At 46.1% G+C, this 24,639-nt stretch overlaps 1 protein-coding gene across 2 annotated transcripts in view; it reads left to right on the top strand.

The window, feature by feature from the left end:
• PTPRA (protein tyrosine phosphatase receptor type A) overlaps positions 1-24,412 on the top strand; it is a 245,300-nt gene extending 220,888 nt beyond the window's left edge. For both annotated transcript variants that reach the window (XM_054028788.1, XM_054028789.1), the window contains 6 exons: positions 5,520-5,596; positions 9,348-9,482; positions 10,021-10,146; positions 10,792-10,943; positions 11,582-11,717; positions 12,300-24,412. In XM_054028788.1, coding sequence (XP_053884763.1) covers positions 5,520-5,596; positions 9,348-9,482; positions 10,021-10,146; positions 10,792-10,943; positions 11,582-11,717; positions 12,300-12,374 — 701 coding nt within the window. In that variant the 3' untranslated portion in view covers positions 12,375-24,412. The remainder of the gene's footprint in view (positions 1-5,519; positions 5,597-9,347; positions 9,483-10,020; positions 10,147-10,791; positions 10,944-11,581; positions 11,718-12,299) is intronic.
• The last annotated feature ends 227 nt before the right edge of the window (positions 24,413-24,639 follow it).

The following is a 24,639-nucleotide window of genomic DNA, read 5'->3' as shown; positions in this document are numbered from 1 at the left end:
GGGCTTTGTCAAGCCTGACCTTCAAAACCTCTAAGGAAGGAGATTTCACCACCTCCCTAGGTAATCCATTCCAGTGCTTCACCACCCTCCTAGTGAAATAGTTTTCCAAATATCCAACCTAGACCTCTCCAACTGCAACTTGAGACCATTGCTCCTTGTTCTGTCATCTGCCACCACTGAGAACAGCCGAGCTCCATGCTCTTTGTAACCCCCCCTTCAGGTAGTTGAAGGCTGCTATCAAATCCCCCCTCACTCTTCCCTTCTGCAGAATAAATAAGCCCAGTTCCCTCAGCCTCTCTTCATAAGTTGTGTGCCCCAGCCCCCTGATCATTTTTGTTGCCTTCCGCTGGAGTCTCCAATTTGTCACCATCCTTTCTGTAGTGGGGAGGGGGCAAAACTGGATGCAGTACTCCAGATGTGGCCTCACCAATGCCGAATAGAGGGGAACAATCACTTCCCTCGATTTCCTGGTAATGCTTCTACTAATGAAGCCAATATGCCGTTAGCCGCCTTGGCAACAAGGGTACACCTTTTGGCTCATATCCAGCTTCTCATCCACTGTAATCCCCAGGTCCTTTTCTGCAGAACTGCCGCTTAGCCAGTCGGTCCCCAGCCTGTAGCAGTGCATGGGCTTCTTCTGTCCTAAGTGCAGAGTTCTGCACTTGTCCTTCTTAGAAATCTGATGAGGTTCTTTGGCCAAATCCTCCAATTTGTCTAGGTCACTCTGGACCCTATCCCTACTCTCCAGCATATCTACCTCTCCCCACAGCTTAGTGTCATCCGTGAACTTGCTGAGGGTGCAATCCAGATCATTAATGAAGATGTTGAATAAAACCGGCCCCAAGACCAACCCCTGGAGCACTCCGCTTGATACCGGCTGCCAACTAGAGATCGAGCCGTTGATCACTACCCGTTGAGCCCAATGATCTAGCCAGCTTTCTATCCACCTTATAGTCCATTCATCCAGTCCATACTACTTTAACTTGCTAGCAAGAATACTGTGAGAGACTGTATCAAAAGCTTTGCTAAAGTCAAGGTATATCACATCCACCGCTTTCCCCCATATCTGTAGAGCCAGTTATCTCATCGTAGAAGGCAATCAGGTTGGGCAGGCATGACTTGCCCTTGGTGAATCCATGTTGACCGTTCCTGATCGCCTTCCTCTCCTCCAAGTGCTTGAAAATGGATTCTTTGAGGACCTGCTCCATGATTTTGCCAGGGATTGAGATGAGGCTGACCAGTTTGTAGTTCCCCGGTGTCTCCTTCCCTTTTTTAAAGATGGGCACTATTTGCCTTTTTCCAATCGTCGAGGACCTCACCCGATCATCACGAGTTTTCAAAGATAATGGCCAATGCCTCTGCAATCACATCAGCCAACTCCCTCAGCACCCTCGGATGCATTGCATCCGGCCCCATGGACTTGTGCATGTCCATCTTTTCTAAATAGTCCTTAACCTGTTCTTTCACCACTGAGGGCTGCTCACATCTTCCCTATAGTATGCTGCCACGTGCAGCAGTCTGGGAGCTGACTTTGTCTGTGAAGACCGAGGCAAAAAAAAGCATTGAATACTTCAGCTTTTTCCACATCAACTGTCACTAGGTTGCCTCCCCCATTCAGTAAGGGTCCCACACTTTCCCTGACCACCTTCTTGTTGTTAACATACCTGTAGAAACCCTTCTTGTTACCCTTCACATCCCTTATTAGCTGCAACTCCAATTGTGCTTTGGCCTTCCTGATTATACCCCTGCATGCTTGAGCAATATTTTTGTACTCCTCCCTAGTCATCTCTCCAAGTTTCCACTTCTTGTAAGATTCCTTTTTGTGTTTAAGCTCACCGAAGATTTCACTGTTAAGCCAAGCTGGTTGTCTGCCATATTTGCTATTCTTTCTGCATATCAGGATGGTTTGTTCCTGCACCCTCAATAAGGCTTCTTTAAAATAAAGACAGCTTTTCTGGACTCCTTTACCCCTCATATTAGCCTTCCAGGGGATCCTGCCCATCAGTTCCTTGAGGGAGTCAGTCTGCTTTTCTGAAGTCCAGGGTCTGTATTCTGACAAAAGAAAGGAGAGCAGCAGGATCCTGAACTCGACCGTCTTGTGGTCACTGCTGCCCAGGTTGCCACCCACTTCTACTTCCCCTACCAATTCTTCCCTGTTTGTGAGCAGCAGGTCAAGAGGAGCACAGCCCCTAGTTGGTTCCTCCAGTACTTGCACCAGGAAGTTTTCCCCAACAGTCTCCAATAACTTCCTGGATTGTCTGTGCACTGCTGTATTGGTCTCCCAGCAGATGTCAGGGTGATTGAAGTCCCCCATGAGAACCAGGGCCTGTGATCTGGAAACTTCTGTTAGTTGTCCAAAGAAAGCCTCATCTACCTCATTCTCTTGGTCTGGTGGTCTATAGCAGATGCCCACCACGACATCACTCTTGTTGCTCTCGCCTCTAAACTTAACCCAAAGACTCTCAACAGGCTTTTCTCCAGTTTCATGCTGGAGCTCTGAGCAATCATACTGCTCTCTTACATACAGTACAACTCCTCCACCTTTTCTCCCCCGCGTGTCCTTCCTGAACAGTTTATACCATCCATGACAGTACTCCAGTCATGTGAGTTACCCCACCAAGTCTCTGTTATTCCAATCACATCATAGTTCCTTGACTGTGCCAGGACTTCAATTCTTCCTGCTTGTTTCCCAGGCTTCTTGTGTTCATGTGAAGGGCACCTAAGATAACTAGCCGATTGGCCTACTTTCTCAGTACGATTCAGGAGGCCTCCCCTTTTGCACCCTCCTCCTTGTGTCTCCTCCAGGTATCCCACTTCCCCACTTACCTCAGGGCTTAGGTCTCCATCTCACGGCGAACCTAGTTTAAAGCCCTCCTCACTAGGTTAGCAAGCCTGCCTGCGAAGATGCTCTTCCCTCTCTTCGTTAAGTGGATCCCATCTCCTCCTAGCGATCCTTCTTCCTGGAACAACATCCCATGATCAGAGATCCAAAGCCCTCTCTCCGACACCACCTGCATAACCATGCATTTACTGCCACAATTCGATGGTCCCTACTTGGGCCTTTTCCTTCAACAGGGAGGATGGACGAGAACACGACTTACACCTCAAACTCCTTTATCCTTCTTCCCAGAGCCACGTAGTCTGAAGTGACCCGCTTAAGGTCATTCTTGGCAGTATCACTGGTGCCCATGTGTAGAAGTAGGAAGATGAAGAGCCAGAGCCATGCAAAACGTCATGCAGATTTTTTTTTCTGTCTTATCCACCTGTTGCGTTCCATCTGATAGTTGTCTGGGACAAGGGACTGCCTTTGTTAGTTATCTGTGCAGTGTCTAGCACTGATCTGTGATCCTAGATGCCACTGCAATACAAATTAATAATACTAATGATTTAGGCCATGTGAATTTTGGCTGTGCGAACCGTGCTCCATGTGTTTGCAAGCAATTATTCTACAGTGCCTAGATACTGATATGTGAGGGTTCAGATTGGGGGAAAATAAACACTAGTACTCTCCTAAGCCCCACCCTCTGACACCAAAATGACAAGTCACCCTTAGCAGACTCTGCTGGAATTCAATGGTCTCTCTCCTTCCAATCTTTGATCCATGAAATAGTTAGCAGTTCTGACTTTTAAATTGTCATCATTGGGCTTCAGAGTCAACACCCCATTTGTCTGAAAAGAAGTGGTTCAAACTGCTGTGTAGACAGCACTGCATTAGTTCCTGGATTCACAATTCAAGTTGCAACCATGAAGGCTAAAGACTTAACCTCAACTTTCATTTAAAAGAATTAAAATGGTAGTCACTGGGGGAAAGTTCTATCTTGAACTGAGATGGCAAATGGGTGAATATTTGCTGTGCTCATGCTAAAGGAGGCAGAACATGCTGGACAATATCCATTCCCAGTATGGTTTAGGAACAGAGCTGGTCAACATTTGAGATTTCTGGTTCATGAGAAATTTTGATGTTTCAGAATTTGAGTACCACTATTCATTTTTTTCCAGTGAAAATTTCTGACCAGCTCTATTCCTAAATAGTTTCGCCCAAGGCACAAACATTTCTCACACTGCTTTAGTGTGTTGTTAACACTATGATTTATCTGTCCAAGAGCCCCAGGGTCTCCATTACTATCCATTAAGGTGAATAGAAAGCTGGCTAGATCATCGGGCTCAACGGGTAGTGATCAATGGCTCGATGTCTACTTGGCAGCCGGTTTCAAGAAGAGTGCCCCAAGGGTCGGTCCTGGGGCCGGTTTTGTTCAATATCTTCATTAATGATCTGGAGAATGGTGTGGACTGCACTCTCAGCAAGTTTGCAGATGACACTAAACTAGGAGGCGTGGTAGATACACTAGAGGATAGGGATCAGATACAGAGGGACCTAGACAAATTAGAGGATTGGGTCAAAAAAAACCTGATGAGGTTCAACAAGGACAAGTGCAGAGTCCTGCACTTAGGACGGAAGAATCCTATGCACTGTTACAGGCTAGGGACCGAATGGCTAGGTAGCAGTTCTGCAGAAAAGGACCTAGGGGTCACAGTGGATGAGAAGCTGGATATGAGTCAACAGTGTGCTCTTGTTGCCAAGAAGGCTAATGGCATTTTGGGCTGTATAAGTAGGGGCATTGCCAGCAGATCAAGGAACGTGATCGTTCCCCTTTATTCGACATTGGTGAGGCCTCATCTGGAGTACTGTGTCTAGTTTTGGGCCCCACACTACAAGAAGGATGTGGAAAAATTGGAAAGAGTCCAGCGGAGGGCAACAAAAATGATTAGGGGTCTGGAGCGCATGACTTATGAGGAGAGGCTGAGGGAACTGGGATTGTTTAGTCTCCAGAAGAGAAGAATGAGGAGGGATTTGATAGCTGCTTTCAACTACCTGAAGGGGGGTTCCAAAGAGGATGGAGCTCGGCTGTTCTCAGTGGTGGCAGATGACAGAACAAGGAGCAATGGTCTCAAGTTGCATTGGGGGAGGTCTAGGTTGGATATTAGGAAACACTATTTCACTAGGAGGGTGGTGAAGCACTGGAATGCTAGGGAGGTGGTGGAATCTCTTTCCTTGGAGGTTTTTAAGGACCGGCTTGACAAAGCCCTGGCTGGGATGATTTAGTTGGGAATTGGTCCTGCTTTGAGCAGGGGGTTGGACTAGATGACCTCCTGAGGTCCCTTCCAACCCTGAGATTCTATGATTATCTGAGCCCCCCGCAATCTTTAATGAATGTATCCACACAACACACCTGTGAGGTACAAAAATGCTGTTATCTCCAATGTGTAGATGGGAACTGAGGTACAGAAAAATTAAGTGACTTGCCAAGGGTCACACGGGGAGTCTGGGATACAGCATGGAACTGAATGGACATCTCCCAAGTCCCAGACTATTTCCCTGTTCACCGAGCCATCCTTCATTTCAGTTGTCTCAATCTGATGACACCCTTGGGCATCCTAAGGTTGATGCCTGAGTAGCAAGTGTCTGTTTTGAAAGTATTTCCCAAAACTCCAACCTGCTTGTCCGGCTTCTATTTTAGATGAGTTCAATCGAGTGATCATTCCAGTGAAGAGAGGTGAAGAGAACACAGACTATGTCAATGCGTCCTTTATTGATGTAAGTTCTTGTTTCCTGTTCATACTCTAACCATGGACTCTACAACCTGCAGCCAATAACCCTCCACCTCAAACAGAGCCAGGATGGGCCTAGTCTTGAAATGCTTGCTTTTTAGTGTGTTGGGGTTTTTTTATTGTATTTAGAGCTGATGGAAGGTGCTAGGCTGACTGGGGACTGGAGTCCCCTGTTTATCCTGATAACATGTACAGCTCAGGCAGAAGCAGCGTGAGCTTCCATCCTGCCCCACCATGACCTGAAGAGACGCATCTCAGGGTGATTTCAGCCCCGTTAGGGTACTCCACTGAGCCCCCCAACAAGTTTGATAGTGACTCTAATGATGTGGATAACGGTCTGCTAGGCATAGAACAGGGACTACCAGCTCCTTTCATTTGGCCACTGAACATCCACCAGACAATGCAATGTAATAATAATACACAGCTCTCAAAGCCCTTGACAAAAGCAGATCAACCACCATTGTCCTCAGACTGGAGTAAATGAGGGAAAGAGGTTAAGTGATCTTCTCACCAAGGGCTAGATCGCACAGTCCTTGCTGACAGGTAGTCCTGTTGGTGTCAACGGGAAGCCTCTCATTAATATTCATCTACACGCAATCCACCCAACAGTGATTAAGTGCTATAGGACCCAGGTCTTTTGACACCCAATCCTGTCTCTAACCCCCAGATGACAGTTGCTCCCGAAAGCAAGTCATTTTTGATGAATGTCCTGGGCTAGATTCGAACCCGTGATCGAGAGGGGAAAGGCACTGTATCACATTCATAACGCCCTGAGCTATCTATCCCCCTGCAGTGTAATTTTCTAATGAGTATCATCCATAACGGGTGAGTCCCGCTATGCTGATCTGTCATTACATTCTGACTCTGTTTCAAACAGAGCGCAGTATAAGCAGCTCTCCTGGCATCCCAGCCCTGTTTGTTTGTCATGAATCTAGGTCAGAAAGCCCTTGATGCGGTGTAGGCAGCTTTGTTGAGAATTCAATTTCCTGCCTCTACTGAACTTTGCTTGACTGAGACGCTCCACATGACTAAGCATCTTTGTGTTCTCACTGCAAACTCTGATGAAAAAGAACAACAGAAACTTTGTCAGAAGGAGGAATGTTTCTTAGTTGTGGAACAGCAGTTGTCACCTTGTACTGGAGATTGCAGTGTAGGCCTGGTTTTGCTCCTCTCTGCTTAAAATTCACAGTAAAAGCTACATCGTTAAAACTGGTAGGTTAGGTCTGGGCCCAGGGTAAAATTTTTCTACAAAATTTGAACTGACTCAAACAAGGGGTTCCTGAATTATGACATCCTAAAAGCGGGTGTTCTCCGTGGTCCAAAGAGGCTTCTGATGTTTTGGTCATTTCGTGGTGGTGGTTTTTTGCCTCTCTGTAGCCAAAACAAAAACTGCAAAGAGGAGAAGTTAGTTTGTTTGGCAGCCCTGGTAGTGAGCCAGTGCCCAGGACCAATATTTAGCTGACTAAAGCGTAATTTCCAAAGACCTCATCTTTTTAATTTGGACCATCACTGTGGATTGTTGGCTGTGCTTAGCCAAGCACAACCTTGCTGGAGACATGAGCTTTCCTCTAAGAAGCAGTAAAGTCTGGTCCTGATTTAACTATGTTGCGTTAGACACTGAGTTAGTTAATTTGGTGTCATCCCCTTGTGTGGACACTTTTAAACTAGAATCTGAGTGTTCACACAAGTGACCAGCAGCTGTTTACTACATCAGTTTCTAAAGCAGTATAGTTAAATCTGAACCATTTTCTTTTGTAGACAAGACCTAAGTCTGTAGCCCCTTACTGTGCAGAGACAGAGCTCAGATTTGATGTCACTGCATCACCGTGAAGGCTTCTTACTAGAATAAAGGCACATTTCTGCCAAAAGCCTCATCAGCCCCCAGACAAGCTCGCTAAGGACTGGCAGACCTACCAAGGCTTCTAGGGACTTTGAGTGTCCCCAGTTAGCCCCCTGAGGCTGGGTGGGGTTCTCTTTCATGCAGACCTGGGTAGGTCCACAGGAAGAGGATGCTAATTTGATTCCTCCAGGTCCCCTGTGCAGTCCATTCCACATCCGCCTGCAGCCTTCCTAAGGTCTGCAGGAGCTAGGCTCTCTTCCTACCACTGTTGGGACTGAGCGAGTCAGGACCACAGACCCTGCCCCGCATTCCTGTCGGCCTCTGTATGCCTCAATCTTCCCGCACCTGCAAAATGAGGACAGGAACGCCCGCCTCACAATGAGACTGGGAGGCTTAGTGAGGGTTTGTCAGGCAGTTTGAGATCCGCGGGTGGAAGGTACATGAGAAATAGGACCATTGTGTGGTGCAGAAAGCTGGAAACCCAATCTCTGGCTCTTCGTACCGTGGGTTACAGCTCTCATGAGCAACATGGGCTACTTACAATGCGTGGCAAAGACCCAAAAGGAGACGCGCTGCCCAACATGAGAGAGGCATGTGCTTGAGATGCTGTAAGGCTCTTTACGTATCATGTACAAGACTCTTGATCATCTGTTTCCTTTGTGTTATCACTAATTTACTGGACCACCCTATGTGGGGCAGAGTGATTGCAATGATGTGCCTGTGATGTCATAGCTGAAAAGTGGGCCTGGGAAGGCGGGATGCATTGGAATTAAAGCTACTTTGGGGTCAGAATCAATGCTAAAAAACAAGGCTCCCCAGGAAGGGAGACTGTTTTGACTATGTCTAAGTAATGGCCTGTAGTGTGAGTCCTCACCATGGAGCATGACTGAGGTAGCAGATTATGAGGCATAACAGAGCTGATAGAGCAGAGATGAGTGATGGCAGAGCCTTGGCAGAGCAAGAGCTGTTGCCATCTTGACTTTTTACGTTTGGATAATGGGATGAAAGGGCAGCCTCCAAATACGTCAAGGGTGTAGGTGCCAGAAGGGGAAAGCAGTTACTTATGTGATATACTGGGGATAAGCCAGAGTGATGGTTTACGTCATAATAGGGGAGATTGGAATGTGATGTATTGCCCTGTGGAACAGTCTCCCTGTGGTGGAAGCCTCATTACCTGGGACATTTAAAACAGATCTGCACCCCCTGTCTGACCCTGTACTGGCAGGGAGGGTATAAAGGGCCATTTCTGTCTCTAACTCTTGTGATTCTCTATCTGCCGTGAAAAAGATAAAAAACCATGTGCTACACAGCAGAAGATCTACACCAAGTAATTTGTACAAGAAGTTGTTCAAGCGTCCAACTTCTGAATGAAAAGGAAACGGGATCATAGAAGTTAGAGATGAAAAAGGTTTGTTGCAGCACTGATCCCCTTCCCTGCCTGTGCAGAAGACAGCCAAGTTCACAAGCCTTGGGCAAACAAGGACCAAGTTTTTCAACTGCCACCAGGAAGGGATTTCAGATTCTGGTTGGTGTGGGGAGAGAATGGGCGAGACTGAGCTTTGGTGCGGTTTCCTCCTGAAACCAAACACATTGGTTTCATATGAGCTGTGCTTTGGAGCCTGTGATCCATCCACAGAACTCTCCCAGTGAGTTCCCACCCAGTTCCCCACATTGGTGCCCACTGTCACCAACCCTTCACGCTTCTTGTCCATATGCTCTGCACCATCTGATAGTAATTTCTTTGTGGATGAACTTTTCAAAGTGGCTGTGAGGGAGTTCATTGCAGCATAGCTCTGTGTCAGGTAAAACAGCTGCTGCTGTAGATGCTGACAGCACTGGGGTGATTTCCAGTCTGCATCAGTTCTGCCGCCCCAACAACTATGGCTTGAAATTGCAGGGTTATCGCCAGAAGGACTCCTACATTGCTAGCCAGGGCCCTCTCCAGCACACAATAGAGGATTTCTGGAGGATGATCTGGGAGTGGAAATCCTGCTCTATAGTTATGTTAACAGAGCTGGAAGAGAGAGGCCAGGTAAGTGCCTGGGATTAACTAATCCTGCAGCTGGTGGGAAAGCAACATCATTATGACTACATCACTGGTGGGAAAAATCAATGCAAGACCCTACAGCCCTTTGACGGCCCTATTACTTGTTCCCAACACATCCCAAATTATGTAACTATTTAACTCGCCCGCACCCAACCTTCTCTGGAGAACCTCGTGCTGCAGCCCGACTTCCAGTTTTACCCCCAAAGAATCCACGTGCTTATAGACATAGTGTAAATTTCAGACGTGAGGAGATGGGACAAGGACCCAAGACATTCCGCTCCCAAAACACCTCTTGAGCTAAATGGCCACTCACTAGTTACTGTCTGTGTGCTGGCCAATGGAGAGCAACATCACTCATGCACAAAGCTAGAGAGCAGCATCCTAATTCCCCTCTAAACCTCTGAGTCCCATGGCTGGCCTACTGAGGCCGCCTCGTAACAGACCCCTCAGGCCAGGATGGGGAGGAGGGGATTTCATACTGCCACATGAAGGTTTCTCACCTCATCACCTCATGCTTTCTCAGGAGAAATGTGCCCAGTACTGGCCTTCTGATGGCTCTGTGTCCTATGGAGACATCACCATGGAGCTGAAAAAAGAGGAGGAATGTGAGAGCTACACAGTGCGGGACCTGCTAGTAACAAATACCAGGGTAGGAGTCTCTCTCCCTCACCATGGAAGGCAGCTGTGGGATCTCTGGGCACTTGCTGTAGTTAACCCCTGGTTCTGTCTATAGGTGCCCTGTTTCCCCTTGCTCCTGCAGCCCTGTCCCAAATGCTGATTCTCCCCCTTTCCCCTGGCCCCTCCTCAGCTTCCATACCCTTCCACAATCGCCCCAAAATGACACCCCCACTGTCAGTTCCCTCCCTCTTCACCCCACTCCCTGCATACTGCTGTCCTATCCCCTTCCCCGTTGTTAACCCTCCTCTCCCACTGACTTCTGGTCATGCCTCCCCCACTGTGGGGTTCCCTTCCCCCACCAGAAACTGTTATCCACTCCCTGCCCCCCACCTCCCTGCTGCCATCCAGCCCATACTCTTTCCTCTGCTGGCTCCCTTCTGGGCCACCCAAACCCTCCCTGGTTTCCAGTTCCCAACTTTGTCCCCCAGGGCACCCCCCACCAACCGACTCCCTGGCACACTGCCACTGGTCCTATTGGGCATCGGCTGCCACTGCCCTTCTGATCATTCTCTTCTAACCTTTCTTCCCAAGCCCTTGCAACAGTCTGTTTCCAGCTATGCACCTGGACTTAGGTTGGTCCAGGGGAGTGAAGTTGTCATTGTTTTTCTCCTGCAAGGAAAACAAGAGCCGGCAGATTCGACAGTTCCATTTCCATGGCTGGCCGGAAGTTGGAATCCCTAGTGATGGGAAAGGAATGATCAATATCATTGCAGCTGTGCAGAAACAGCAGCAGCAGTCTGGGAACCATCCAATCACTGTGCACTGCAGGTACAGCCCCGTCAGGGCAAGGGACTGGACACAGCATTGCTCTGGTCTTGGGTAACTGTGATAGATCTGCAAGCCAGTGAAAGGGACTGGGCTGGTGACCAACGTCCTCAGCCCACTGATCAGGAGCAGCACAGACAGCTGTGGTGCCAGGTTCCCTCACGCTGCCCCAGCCAATGTGCCTCAACCTGGAGCTGGAAGGGTCCGGGAATAATTCTGTCACCAGGCCCCATTCAGTCCTTGGCGTCTCTTCCTCCTATATCAGGGACAATTGAGTTTGTGGGGGGGTTTGATGTGGAGAAATTGGGAACTGGTCTGAGACCACTCAGCTCATGTCATAGGATGTCCAAACCTTCTTCACCATCTGACTAGCTGTTTGACCTCCTAATTCTGGCCAGACATGAGCTGGTGCCCAAGACAGGAGGGAACAATGGATAGTTAGTCCGATGGGATGCTTCACATGAAAACAACTCTCTATAAACGGTGGTTAAACTAGAAAGCACAAAGGAAACTGTTCAAGATGTTCACGTTCCCCAGCATTTCCCTCCCACTGCCTGAGTTGGAGCATCCATGCAGCCAAATGAATGTGCTCTGTACTGATGTTCACTTTTTCTGTGCTCTTCTGTTTGTCTCTTTGCCAGTGCCGGGGCAGGAAGAACAGGAACCTTCTGTGCACTGAGCACTGTCCTGGAAAGGGTTAAAGCCGAGGGGATTCTGGATGTCTTTCAGACAGTGAAGAGTTTAAGATTACAGAGGCCGCATATGGTGCAGACACTGGTAGGCACGAGTTATTGCGTCTTCACTACCTAGTTCCCTTCATGCCTTAACAGATCTCAGTTGAGATGTGCCTGCAAATTTTCCTTCCTCTCAACCAAGTTTTTTGAGTGGAAATTTCCCTAGTTAAAATAGTCCTAATGGTGGGGAGAAGGAGGATTCTCTCCCCTACCCCCTTCCTCCTAACAACCGGAGTTCTACAGGAAGGGAGAACTGTGCTAGGAATAAGGAGACCTGATTCTGTTCCAGACACTACCACTGACTTTCTTTTTCACCACGGGAAGTTACTTACAGACAGAAGTGCCAAACATCCATAGCTTCTGCCGAGCTACAGATGCCCAGCACCTTTGAAAAGCAGGCCACTAGCCTCTGCATGACTCAGTTTTGCCCATCTGTACGATGGGAATAATGGTGCTTCACCCTTCTCTTGTAACGTACTCTGAGATATGCGGTTGAAATTGTTTTGATACAAGACAGGAAGGGACCCCTATGATTATCTAGCCTGACCCCTTCATAACACAGGCCATAAGTGCAAAGTACCTTTCCTCATCTAATGCTGTGCTTTTCCTCTCCCAAACATCACAGGAACAGTACGAATTCTGCTACAAGGTGGTGCAGGAATACATTGACGCCTTCTCAGACTACGCCAACTTCAAGTGAAAAAACAAAACAAAAAGAAACAAATGACAGAAGAGTTGCCTTCTTTAATATTTTGTAATATTCTGTTTGTTAATATACCCCCCAAAATATGTGTATATATCTTAACTGTTTTAGAGATTGGTACCATAGGCTTCATATTAGCTGGAGATTTTATATGTAGCAAAAGTGTTAGCGCGGATACTGTTGGCTCCTTTTTTTCCAATGTTTTATTGGGGAATTAAATAGCGTGATGTTTGGATTAATATTGTCAATCCATCTCTCTGCTGGAGAGTTGATATAGGCTGTTGTTTTGTTTGTAAATCTTTTTCTTTTTCCCTGAGGGAGTAAAGCCTTTTTAAAAATAGTAGTATTCCGGATCTCATCTAAAAGCACAAGCTTTTCCGAACCTGTGGGGAAATGGTTTCACATTTTCCTGCTGTTCTGCTCTTAAAAGAAAGAAAGAGAAAGAAAAAAGCTTATTCTGTATATATCCTAGTTTTTGTATAAAAAGAGAAAAAGCAAAAGTTTCTTTCTCCGGGACTAAATAACTCTGCGTCACCAACTGAAAATGGTAATGGACTTGTAAGTGGCAGCAACAGTTGGGATTTCAACCAGAAAAAAAAGGATTTTTGCTCCCTAAAGGAAACTTCCCTGTATGTGTGCCAGATTTCAGATTGGTTTTATCTGCCTCTCAGTCACAGCCTTGTCTGGCAGTTATTGGCAGGCAGCACGGTAGGTCGTTTAGATGTCTAGCTGAACTGCAGGTGCAATCACATACGTGGATGGCCTTACCTGCTCCTGCAATTAACAAAGGCCATTGAAATCCTCTGGCTCTGTCTGTCCATCTGTGTTCATCAGTGAGCAGTAGCAGCTTTGTTGTTGTTAGTATTAAGATTCATTCTCATTCTCTCTCTCTCGGCAAAGCCAAATGTTTCACTCTAGCCTTGTGTACTCTGGGAGTTTCAGTCATTGGTGTCCAGCAAGTGGTGTAGCTTCACCAGCACAAATGCTTAGTGTAGACAGGCAAAGCCTCTAAAAGTCACTGTTTGTACCTCTGCCTGAAACTGGGGTTAAGCTACACTTGTGCAAATCATGGCTTCTTGCAGCTTTGCCTGTCTACATGGGGAGTGTGCACTGGCACAGCTCCACCAATGGCTGCAGCTGGGGCAAATCCCCAGTGTAGACAAGGGCTTGGACTGTGTTCTGCCATGAGAGCCGTGTTTACTTCATGCTTGTCTTACAATTGCCAAGAGTGATTGTTGGCCCATGTCGGTTATGGGTTGCCCGACCCTGTTTCCTTTATGCTTGGAGGCAGGAGTGCCATGTGCCTGCTGGCTGTCAACATATCAGAGCCTCCATGGAATGTGTTTAATTTTACTCTTTTCCATTTCTGTGGTCAGAAGGACTGAGGGAAAGAGAGTGAGGAGGGGCCTTCCTTTCAGTAGGTCTCTTCTAGGTGCTGGTGCCATGGTTTGGAGAGAGGATGTGGCATCATAACAATCCAAACTTCAGCCAGCCATTGATTGTCCCTCAGACATCAAGTGCGATCAGCTCCCCGATGCATCTTTTCTTTCCCTCCACACCCTATGAATGGTCCTTTAGCAGCTCCTGGGCTAGACTTTCCTCTCCTACCAGTATAACTACAATGAAAGCCAAGGATTTACACACAAGTCATACTGGTGGGAATAAGGTCAGAATCAGGCCTGGTGGGGGGTTCTGCCAAGGATACTATCGGTCCACAGGCCCAATTCTGTATTTCCTTAGAACTGAAGTGAAAATTAAAATAGAGGAGTTGATCCTTGCAGCATTCCGGGAGGCAGCACTCCTAATAAAAGTCACCAGGAGAAGGTCTATGGTATCATCCCTAAATAAAGATCCTGTTTGCCTGAGTTAATTGTGGAAGACCAGATGTCTTCTCAGCCCTCCTGTGTGGGAGTTCACACACTCACTCTGTGTAAATCCTCTCCATCCCAGGTTAGTTGTGCAAGGGAAAAATAACAGAAAATCAGGTTCTTCTAGAGGAGGGTTCTTTTGTTTGGGGGAGGGGTTGTATTTCTAATTTCTAGACTAAATGTGATACTGTTGAAAGTGCCAACAGGCTTGGGGATCCATCCCCCAAGAGCGTAGGCTACACACACACACGCGTGCACACGCACACACACACCTCAGTCCTTGCCTGAAGGGATCATTTCTGAGTGTAAGAGGAGATTTCAGTCTCCAGGCCTCATTCACGTTGGTCTCTCTACAGAGACAGGCGGCAAAGGCCTCAATTTTGCACTCTGATCCACGCAGTTAGACCCTTATGCCCATGCAAAGTCCTGTAGATGTCGTAGGGCTCTGCGTGGCCCTGACCCAGGACAGCATGTAAGGCGGCACACACTGTCCCAAATGGGGATGCTTTCCTGAGTCAGGGCCCGTACATACACAGGCCTGCCTGCAGGATCAGGGGCTAAAAGCTCCAGTTGGTGCCAAGAATGGTGACATGGATACCTGTCCTCTAGGAGCTAGTCTGAAACCAAGAAGACTTGTTGGGTTTTGATGGAAAGGAGGCACCAAGAATGTATCACACTTCACAGATAGTAATAAAATAAATAGATCCATAATGTTTAAGGCCAGAAGGGAACAGGCCATAGAATTTCACCCAGTGATTTTGGCATCAAGCGCATAGTAACTTGTAGCTAAGCTAGAGCAGATCTTAAAGAAAGACCTCCAATCTTGAGCTAGACTTCAAGTGATAGACCCCACATCCTAGCCAGAGCAGAGATGATGGCTAAAGCAAGGAGCCTATTCTCCTTAATGGCAACACTCACTTTTAACTGAAAACCATGGAAAGTATTTCCTCTTTAAGGCTTGTTCTGCCCAGGCCGAGCCCTCCCACAGCCACATGACATTATTTGCAGTTTTATGTAGCCTCAATCCTATACATTTACATGTCTGAGTAATTTTATTCAAATGAGTAAAGTTACTCCTACACTTAAATATTTGCAGGACCATGTGATGGTCTCCTAAAAGTTTTTAATTAACCTTCCTTTGAGTATGAAATTTTATCCTGGATTTTGTGGCTTTTATTGTAGAAAAATCTTAAAACTTTTAAGACATCTTAAAACTTTTCTGCCCTTTTTAAAAGGAAGGGTACAGGTAGCTTTTATTTCCTCTTTCTAAATATGGTGTTGGTTTGGCTTAATCGTTTGTTCTTTCCAGAAGAGAGTTCTGAAGTGTATCGGTCTTTAAATACTAGATAGACCTTTTCTGTGTGTGTCTGAAGACGACTTTTTTTTAATGAATCCTGTTTTTGAGCTCAAAGATTGTAGTTGATGAGAGAAGAAGGCAGTTGAACTGTTCTTAAAGGAAGATGCAGTGGAATGTCTGACCTATTCTAATTTACAATGGAAGTTGAATTACAACTGGATTTCAGGGGTCTAAAATACAGGAAGTAGAGTGAACAGTCAGAGCCCACGCTCTGTAGTCAGATTGAATAGGGCTGAGACAAAGCCATTTGAATGCATGACTAAAGAAGACTTTCCCAGCTACTGAATTAACCAAGAGAATGCATCTTCCCTATGCATTCAAGTGCCAAGCCAATCCTCTGGGTCCTCAACTACAGCCGGGAAAGAATCAATGCGACAGCAGCCTTGCTTGAGAGACACTAGCACCATTCACACTTGTTATTTCGAAGGTACTTTTGCTATTCACAGTTTTATTTTAAGGCTTCACAATGAGATCTTTACTAACAAATACCAGTGATAGATTCTTAACGGGCTATGGTGTGGACTCCCTTGGGATTTGAATACCCATGTACCTGCTGGGGGGCCAGTCTAGCTAATCCGGTTATGTTCCTGTAGCGAGCTCCTTGTATCGTGCCTGCCTCTAGTCTAGTCTATGTAGATCCTTATACTGCCCTCTTCACCGTAGTATCAGAGCACATGCCAGTCGCTCATTAAGCAATGTGACTAACATCTGCCACATGAGCTTTGTTCCTTTCTCTGTCCTCTCCAGAATCTAGCAATGCCAGTTCAGCGCATGGTTTTATTTCAGCTGGGATATTGCCTGTAAAAAAGGAGCTTGGTTCCCCCCAATAAGGAGCCTGCTTTCCACCACCTCCCATCAATGGGCAAGTCACCTTGGAGTTGTAGACAAAGAAATGGAGCCTCATTCAGCAAGGCTGACGTTTGGGTTTTACTTTGTACTGGACCCAGGTGCCCTCTGCTTCAAGAGCTGAGGAAGTCCTGTCCTGGAATGTAAGCACATATTGTCTCCTTTACCTTGGTGAGTAGAGGGGCCAGTAGGATCCCTGTCTAGGGGCCAGGCATGGTGCCTCTACACCATCAAACTGCTCTCTGCCTGCACCCTGAGGAAGCCCTCCCAATAGCTTGGTGACCTTCACTAAGGGAGGAGAGAGCCCACCACCGGCAGTGAGTGCTGGCTCAGCACTGCATGTTACAGCACATTCCTACATGCTGTGGAACCCCACCACCGTCAGCACCTAAGAGGAACAGTTCCTGTCAGCATGGCTTTGTTGGAGCTGTACTACACGGGGCCCCAGAGCCAGGAAGAGGCACTAGTCTTCCAGCAGGTCCCCCAAGATCTGTAAGGCTCAGGGGCTGAATCCCTTGCTTCTCTCATCAAGGGAGATCTTTCCTCTGATGGAAGAACAGGAAGGAAACTCCACAAGAGGATTGAGAACTTTACATTTTAGAAAATAATGGCCATACTGGGTCAGACCAAAGGTCTATCTAGCCCAGTATCCTGTCTTCTGACAGTGGCCAATGCCAGGTACCCCACAGAGAATGAATAGAACAGGCAATCATGAAGTGATCCATCCCCTGTCGCCCATTCCCAGCTTCTGGCAAACAGGCTAGGGACACCATCACTGCCCATCCTGGCAGCCATTGATGGACCTATCCTCCATGAATATATCTAGTTCTTTTTTGAACCCTGTTATAGTCTTGGCCTTCACAACATCCTCTAGCAAGGAGTTCCACAGGTTGACTGTGTGTTGTGTGAAAAAATACTTACTTTTGTTTGTTTTAAATCTGCTGCCTAGTAATTTCATTGGGTGACCCCCAGTTCTTGTGATATGAGAAGGAGTAAACAACAGTTCCTTATTTACTTTCTCCACACCAGTCATGATTTTATAAACCTCTATCATATCTCCCCTTAGTTGTCTCTTTTCCAAGCTGAAAAGTCCCAGTCTTATTAATCTCTCCTCATACGGCAGCTGTTCCATACCCCTAATCATTTTTGTTGTCCTTTTCTGAACCTTTTCTAAGTCCAATATATCTTTTTTGAGATGGGGCGACCATATCTGCACGCAGTATTCAAGATGTGGGCGTACCATGGGTTTTTATAGAGGCAATATGATATTTTCTGTCTCATTATCTATCCCTTAATGATTTCCAACATTCTGTTTGAGTGAATGTTTTCAGAGAACTATCCACAATGACTCCAAGATCTTCCTTGAGTGGTGACAGCTAATGTAGACCCCCTCATTTTATATTCATAGTTGGGATTATGTTTTCCAATGTGCGTTACTTTGCATTTATCAACATTGAATTTCATCTGCCATTTTGTTGCCCAGTCACCCAGTTTTGAGAGATTCTTTTGTAGCTCTTAGCAGTCTGCTTGGGATTTAACTATCTTGAGTAGTTTTGTATCATCTGCAAATTTTGCCATGTCACTGTTTATCCCTTTTTCCAGATCATTTATGAATATGTCGAATAGGACTGGGCCCAGTACAGACCTCTGGGGGACACCACTATTTACCTCTCTCCATTCTGCAAACTGACCATTTATTCATACCCTTTGTTTCCTATCTTTCAACCAGTTACCAATCCATGAAAGGACCTTCCCTCTTATCCCATGACTGCTTACTTTGCTTAAGAGCCTTTGGTGAGGGACCTTGTCAAAGGCTTTCTGAAAATCTAAGTACATTATATCCACTGTATCCCCCTTGTCCACATGCTTGTTGACCCCCTCAGAGAATTCTAGTAGATTGGTGAGGCATGATTTCCCTTTACAAAAGCCATGTTGACTCTTCCCCAACAAATTATGTTCATCTATGTGTCTGACAATTCTGTTCTTTACTATAGTTTCAACCAGTTTGCCCAGTTCTGAAGTAAGGATTACCGGCCTGAAATTGCCAGGTCACCTTTGGAGCCCTTTTTAAAAATTGGCATCACATTAGCTGTCCTCCACTCATTTGGTACAGAAGCTGATTTAAATGATAGGTTACAGATAACAGTTAGTAGTCCTTCAATTTCACATTTGAGTTCCTTGAGAACTCTTGGGTGAATACCATCTGATCCTGGTGACTTTTTACTGTTTAGTTTCAGTTTGTCCCAAAACCTCCTCTAATGACATCTAAGTCTGGGACAGTTCCTCAGATTTGTCACCTAAAAAGAATGGCTCAGGTTTGGGGATCTCCCTCATATCCTCAACCGTGAAGGCCAATGCAAAGAATTCATTTGGTTTCTCCACAATGGCCTTATCCTTGAGTGCTCTTTTAGCATCTCGATTGTCCAGTGGCCCCATTGGTGGTTTAGCAGGCTTCCTGCTTCTGATGTACTTACAATTTTTTTTTGTTTTGCTATTACATTTTGAGTCTTTGGCTAGCTGTTCTTCACATTCTTTTTTGGTCTTCCTAATTATATTTTTACAATTCATTTGCCCGAGTTTATGCTCCTTTCTTTTTGCCTCTCTCTGCTTCTTTTACTTTGTTTAGCCAAGGTGGCTCTTTTTTGGTTCTATTGCTATGTTTTTTAAATTGAGGTATACATTCAAGTAGAGCCTCTGTTATAGTGTCTTTAAAAAGTTTCCACGCAGCTTGCAGGGATTTAACTTTTGGCGCTGTATCTTTTAATTTCTGTTTAAGTAACCTCCTCATTCTTGTGTAGTCCCCCTTTCTGAAATGAAATGCTACAGTGTTGGGCCGTTGTGGTGTTTTCCCCGCCACAGGGATGTTAAATTTAATTATTATTGTCACTATTACCAAGCGGTCCAGCTATATTCACCTCTTGGACCTGATCCTGCAGATGGCCTGGGTGGAGATGGTCTGGGCCAATGTTCATGACTGTATGTGTGCATGCATGTCAGTAAAATATATGACAGGTTTCAAAGTAGCAGCTGTGTTAATATATCTGTGTTTATTTAGGACAATAATAATGGATAGAAAAAGCTAGGTTGGCTTGGTGTATTTAACATGCACTATATTCGTATTAATGGCCCAACTGCTTGTGTCATGGAGTGGAATGTAGGCTCACAAAATTTGCAGTTGACATGTAGCTGAAGGGGTTGCAAGCACTTTGTAGAGACAGAATTGGAATTCAAAACAAGAGACAAGAGAATTGGGCTGAAATCAACAGGATGAAATTGAATAACAACTTCCTTTAAGATCCGAAGTCTGAAAGCTGAGATGCATTGTAGATCCAAACAGCCATAGGCAATCCAGTGTGAAGCAAGCGTTAGTGAAATCTATCATAGGGGGTGTGTGTGAGGGAAGTGGGGGAATATTATATGCCAAACAAGAGGGCTTAACAACACACAAATCCAATATAAATCCTGCATTCTTACTGGAGGGGGACTTATAAAGGTCCTTCAAGACTGGGTTTTTTTAGACAGCTGTGTCTATAAGGCTAAATCTGTTGGTGTCTTTTTTCAGAGTAATAGCCGTGTTAGTCTGTATCCACAAAAAGAAGAACAGGAGTACTTGTGGCACCTTAGAGACTAACAAATTTATTAGTCTCTAAGGTGCCACAAGTACTCCTGTTCTTCTTTTTGGTGTCTTTTTGTGGGGCTGAGAAGTTAAGTTCCTATTGCAGAAGGCCTGTGTAAGAGTATGGGGAACTGAGTTTAGCTTTTTACTGTTCAGATATCACATTTGATTGTTTAATACCCAGGATTGGTTAGAGAGAAAGGACTGAGAGATCTCCGAGGACTCGGAAATATCCCTTACCTTTGTAAGGGATATGATTTGTATGTGTGTATCCCCCTGACTGTATTTGCAAAGAGACCATTTTCCTTAGCTATAGAATTTCATCTGGAAAACCTGGCTTTGGGGTCAAATTTGCAGCCACTTCCTACACAGAATTCCTGTTGAAGTTGATCGGAGTCCCCCATGCATTAGGCCTCAATCCTGCAAACACACTTAACGTTACTTTCATGAGAAGTCCCACTGGAATCAATGGAACTACTTGCATATATAAAGCTAAGTGTGTGTATAAGTGTTTGCAGGGTCAGGGCCGTAGTTGTCTGCCAAGTTAGTAGGCTATACATGAATTCTGAAAGGATTTCCCAATTCTTCTATGGATATGGGAGTGAAAATGTTAAATGTCAACCTTCACTGTTTTGTGGAGTAAACTGAGGGGACTGTCTGCTGGAATATCATGGCCTCTGTCTCTGAAGAGCACCATACTGGGTATTGCTGATCAAGTCTTTCCAAATAATCTGTGGATTTACTGCTATGCTGAAACTAAAAATGGCCGCGGTGTAGTGTCGTCAGTAAGTCTGTGACACAATTATGTCGATATGTGTGTATCCATGAGAGCTGATCCTCACAAGTGTTCTGTAGTATGTGTGTAGATAGCAGTATGTTTAACTAACATGACTTAACTCTCTGTAAACAGGGATAGTCCAAATTCAAAGGCTCACACTGCATCCCTCTTTCTATTTGGGTTGATGAGATCCAATAAGTCCTTAAGGCCCTTTTCAAAAACAGCAAACATCCATGAACCCAGCGCATTATTTACACAGCTTACTCTTGGAGCGTGGTGCTGCAGTCCTTACTCAAGCAAAGCTTCCATTGACACCACTGGGAAATCAGCCTGAGCAAGGACTTTCTGGTGGGCCCTTTAGGCTGGCGTTTTCAAAAGAGCTAAGGGAGTTAAGTGCCCAAATACTATTGAATTTCAGTGGGATGCACGCCTAACTCCCGTAGGCCCCTTTGAATATCCCAGCCTCCGTGTATGATTTGGCAGCCATTGCTTTGTGCAATTCAGTCCACGAGCAGATGCATCTCACCAAGTACCTTGGATCTCCTCGGCATGGAGAGTCTGTGGGTGTGTTGGGGGTCGCTGGGGTGCATGATAAGCAGTAAGAATCCAACCCATAATGTTGCAGCATATTGGCCCTGTCTAGAGCAGAGCCCTTTGATTCTGGTACAGACTTACATACTGATCTTGTGACAGCACATGCACTATTAAATACCCCTGGGGGAAGTTCTTGTTTCCAAGTGCTGCAGTTCTTATCTAACTGACCCAGTTTTATCTGTCCACCAAGCTCATCAAGGCCTTCTGTGCCACAGTGCCCTTCAAAACTCCCCCAAGAAATGCACAGACCGTGTCATGGCCAAATCATTTGCCAAACTGATTGTTTTCTGATTAATTAGTTAGTTGAATTAGAACAGTGTAGACCAAGGTTAAATCAGTAAAAGACATTTCTGGGGTATGATTCAGCTGCCATTGAAGCCAATAGGCAAATTGTCACTGATGTCAGGAATGGCCCCATTGTGAAGATAGCCGTATGCCCTCACAGCACGAATCTCTGCCAGAGGTCCTAGAATGTGACTTAGCTGCTGCTGCGACGGCGTCTTTTTGAATGTACTGGACACAAACAGCCTTCCCAGTGGGCACAAGGTGGCTTGGGCACAGATTAATTCCAGCAGGGAGAAAGTCCTCACTCAGACCTGCCCATACATACTCATTACCGAGGCTATAGATCATGAGTGTGTGTGCCAGTGGAGATGTCTGAATTCCCTGTATGTGGAAAGTACCTGCCACGTTTTTGTTAAAGTTATGAACAGTTGGCATCTTGGAATCACTTTACCTGGAGGGACTGTACTTTCTCTCCTCCATCCCCCACCGGGACAGTTATGTTGGTGAGGTTATGCCCACATCTGCCATCCCATGAGACTTCTCAGGATAGGAACTTTGAAGGGAGTTTAAAACACAGTGGGCCTGATTGTGATCTCATTTAGCCCTGTCTTACGCTGGCAATGCTCCAATGGGTCTGATTCTTCTCTCACTGCCACCAGTTTCATACTGGTGCAACTCCATTGGCTGCCGTGGAGTTACTCCTGATTTACACCGCTGTAGCTGATCATCAAGAACTATCTGACTCCCAAATGCCTTCTTTCTAAGGAGCAAATTGTAATCACTGAATTATCACACAATGGCAGTGAGGGTAACTGTGCAGACTGAAAAGTCCTGCTCCTGGTACCACCAATGGGAGCAGATTGGAGCCATTTGTCTTTCAATGATAGTTAGATCAAACGTGCCCCGTTTGCAAGCCAAGCCAAAATATGATGTGTTTTTCACCCAATGGGATCTGAAAGTCAAGCTGGATTCTTCTGGCCTCTGTCAGCACATCCTGCAGTGGAGACTTAGCTGACCACCTTAGCTGTTGCATAGGTGGAACAGAATCCAGCTTGCCCTTTGGTAGCTCTGTGCAGCCAACAGGAGATGCAGACTGGATACGATTCTGAAGACAAAAAGGACTGTTGTTCATGGGGCCATCTGCCTCCCACAAGGTGCTAAGCACCGTTAACTCCTGAAGCTGGTGTGAGTTGTGGGTGCTCAGTCAGTCTCAGGATCAGGCCCCCGCTGCATCAGTGCCATATTTCGTCAATGGCCCTGAGTCTCCATTCACGTGAACTTGACGCTGACCTCATTGAGGTCACTCCTGATTTATAGTGTAAACGAGTGGAGAACTGAGCCTATTGACCTCCCCCTAGCCAAGCCTTCTTAGCTTTCTTACACTGGGGTCCTGCACATACTCTCCCATGTCCTGCCTCTTCGGAAATGCCTCATGGGCCAGAACAAGAAACCTGATGCTAAATCTCTCCCAGCTTGTAAATCCATCGATTTCAATAGAGTTTCTCCAAGAAATCGCAGCATTGCAAAAACAGGCCAACCCTTTTCTCCCAGCTGTTCCTTTCTGTAGCGGTCGTAACGTTTTATGCCACCTTGAAGAAAAGACTTCATTTTGAATGATATTTTTTACAGGAAGTTTTAATTTTTTTAATCTTGTATTTATTTTGTTGGAACATTTTTTAAAATGCTTTTTCTATAGACGTCCATTCCCTCCCTGTAAGACACCGTTACAACCCGGATTGCTTCTCGGTCAGGGTGGGTGGGAGTGGGGGGGATTTTACATTCAAATGCTGAAACGTGAGGGCTCCGTTGAAAAAGCTGTGATGATTCAAGCACCCTAGATCCTCAGTCTTGAAGGGGGAGGAGGGAAGAAAAATCAGCTTCCCAGTGGCCAGCAGTCTTAACTGCTCATGAGGTTCAGAGACAGCTGAAAGCGGGGGAGAGGCTGTTCTCTAATCTAGACCGGTTCTATGCTGGTTTGGCCCCACTGACTTCAGTGGACTTCTGATTTGCACCAGAGTAGGTGAGGTCAAAATCTGACGCAAAGAGTCACCTCTACCATTCCAGAGTGGCTCAACAAGGGGACCATGTAGCCCTGCTGTGTGTCACTATGGCCCCATGCAATTCTGCTGCACGGAGATGTGCCATTCCAGACACTGGCAGATCTAACGAGGCTGGATGTGTATTTGCCCTGGGGAATATAATACCCCCTTGTTTACCGTAGCACTTTGCCCAAAGCCAGTCAAATGGGAGAGGAGAGGGGTGCGTACTGACCTGGGAGAGGCAGGGCTCTTTCCATGAGTCATGCTTTCTAAAGTTAGACAGTTGGGTGCTATTGGCACGTGACTCTGAGTAAAGCTCTGGATTGGCGCTAAAATGAGCTTGTCGGAGATCATCCCCTCACGGTGACATGGACCAATGCAACCTTGACAAGTGACCTTTCTTATCCCTTGGTGCAGTTTCATTATTTGCCTTTTGCAAGATGTGCTCTCTCCAGCCTCTGAGAGTGGAGATTTGCTTCTGCAGCACCTGGAGATGTGGTTTCTAGTGATTTCACAAGTGTACAGCCTCCATTAATCCTAACATCAGTAACTGCTATTAACTTTGTAAATAAATTTTGACCGAAATCCTGAATTTTGGGACATTGGCCAAGCTGTAAGTTATACTCTTAAATAAATGTGCTCATTCCAAAAGCGTGATGGTGTTTGACTTCCTGAATGCTGTGATGCATTCCTGGACGTACGTGTGTGTGAGTGAGATGGGCAGGGATTCCTTGGATGTTACCAGTATGGAAGAGAGGGTTGTAGTAGGAAAAGGATGGAGAAACCCTGCCCGTGTCAAAAGTTTCAGCATGAGACTAGTATCAGCTGGCTGGGTCAACGAGGCTCAGTACTGGGGAGCCCTGGCTGTTCAGACTCGGG

This window comes from Malaclemys terrapin, chromosome 5, assembly GCF_027887155.1.
Source record: "Malaclemys terrapin pileata isolate rMalTer1 chromosome 5, rMalTer1.hap1, whole genome shotgun sequence".
In the NCBI taxonomy this organism is placed as follows: Eukaryota; Metazoa; Chordata; order Testudines; family Emydidae; genus Malaclemys; species Malaclemys terrapin.
Note: the sequence above shows the minus strand (reverse complement) of the source record. Positions and strands in the feature narration are given on the sequence as shown.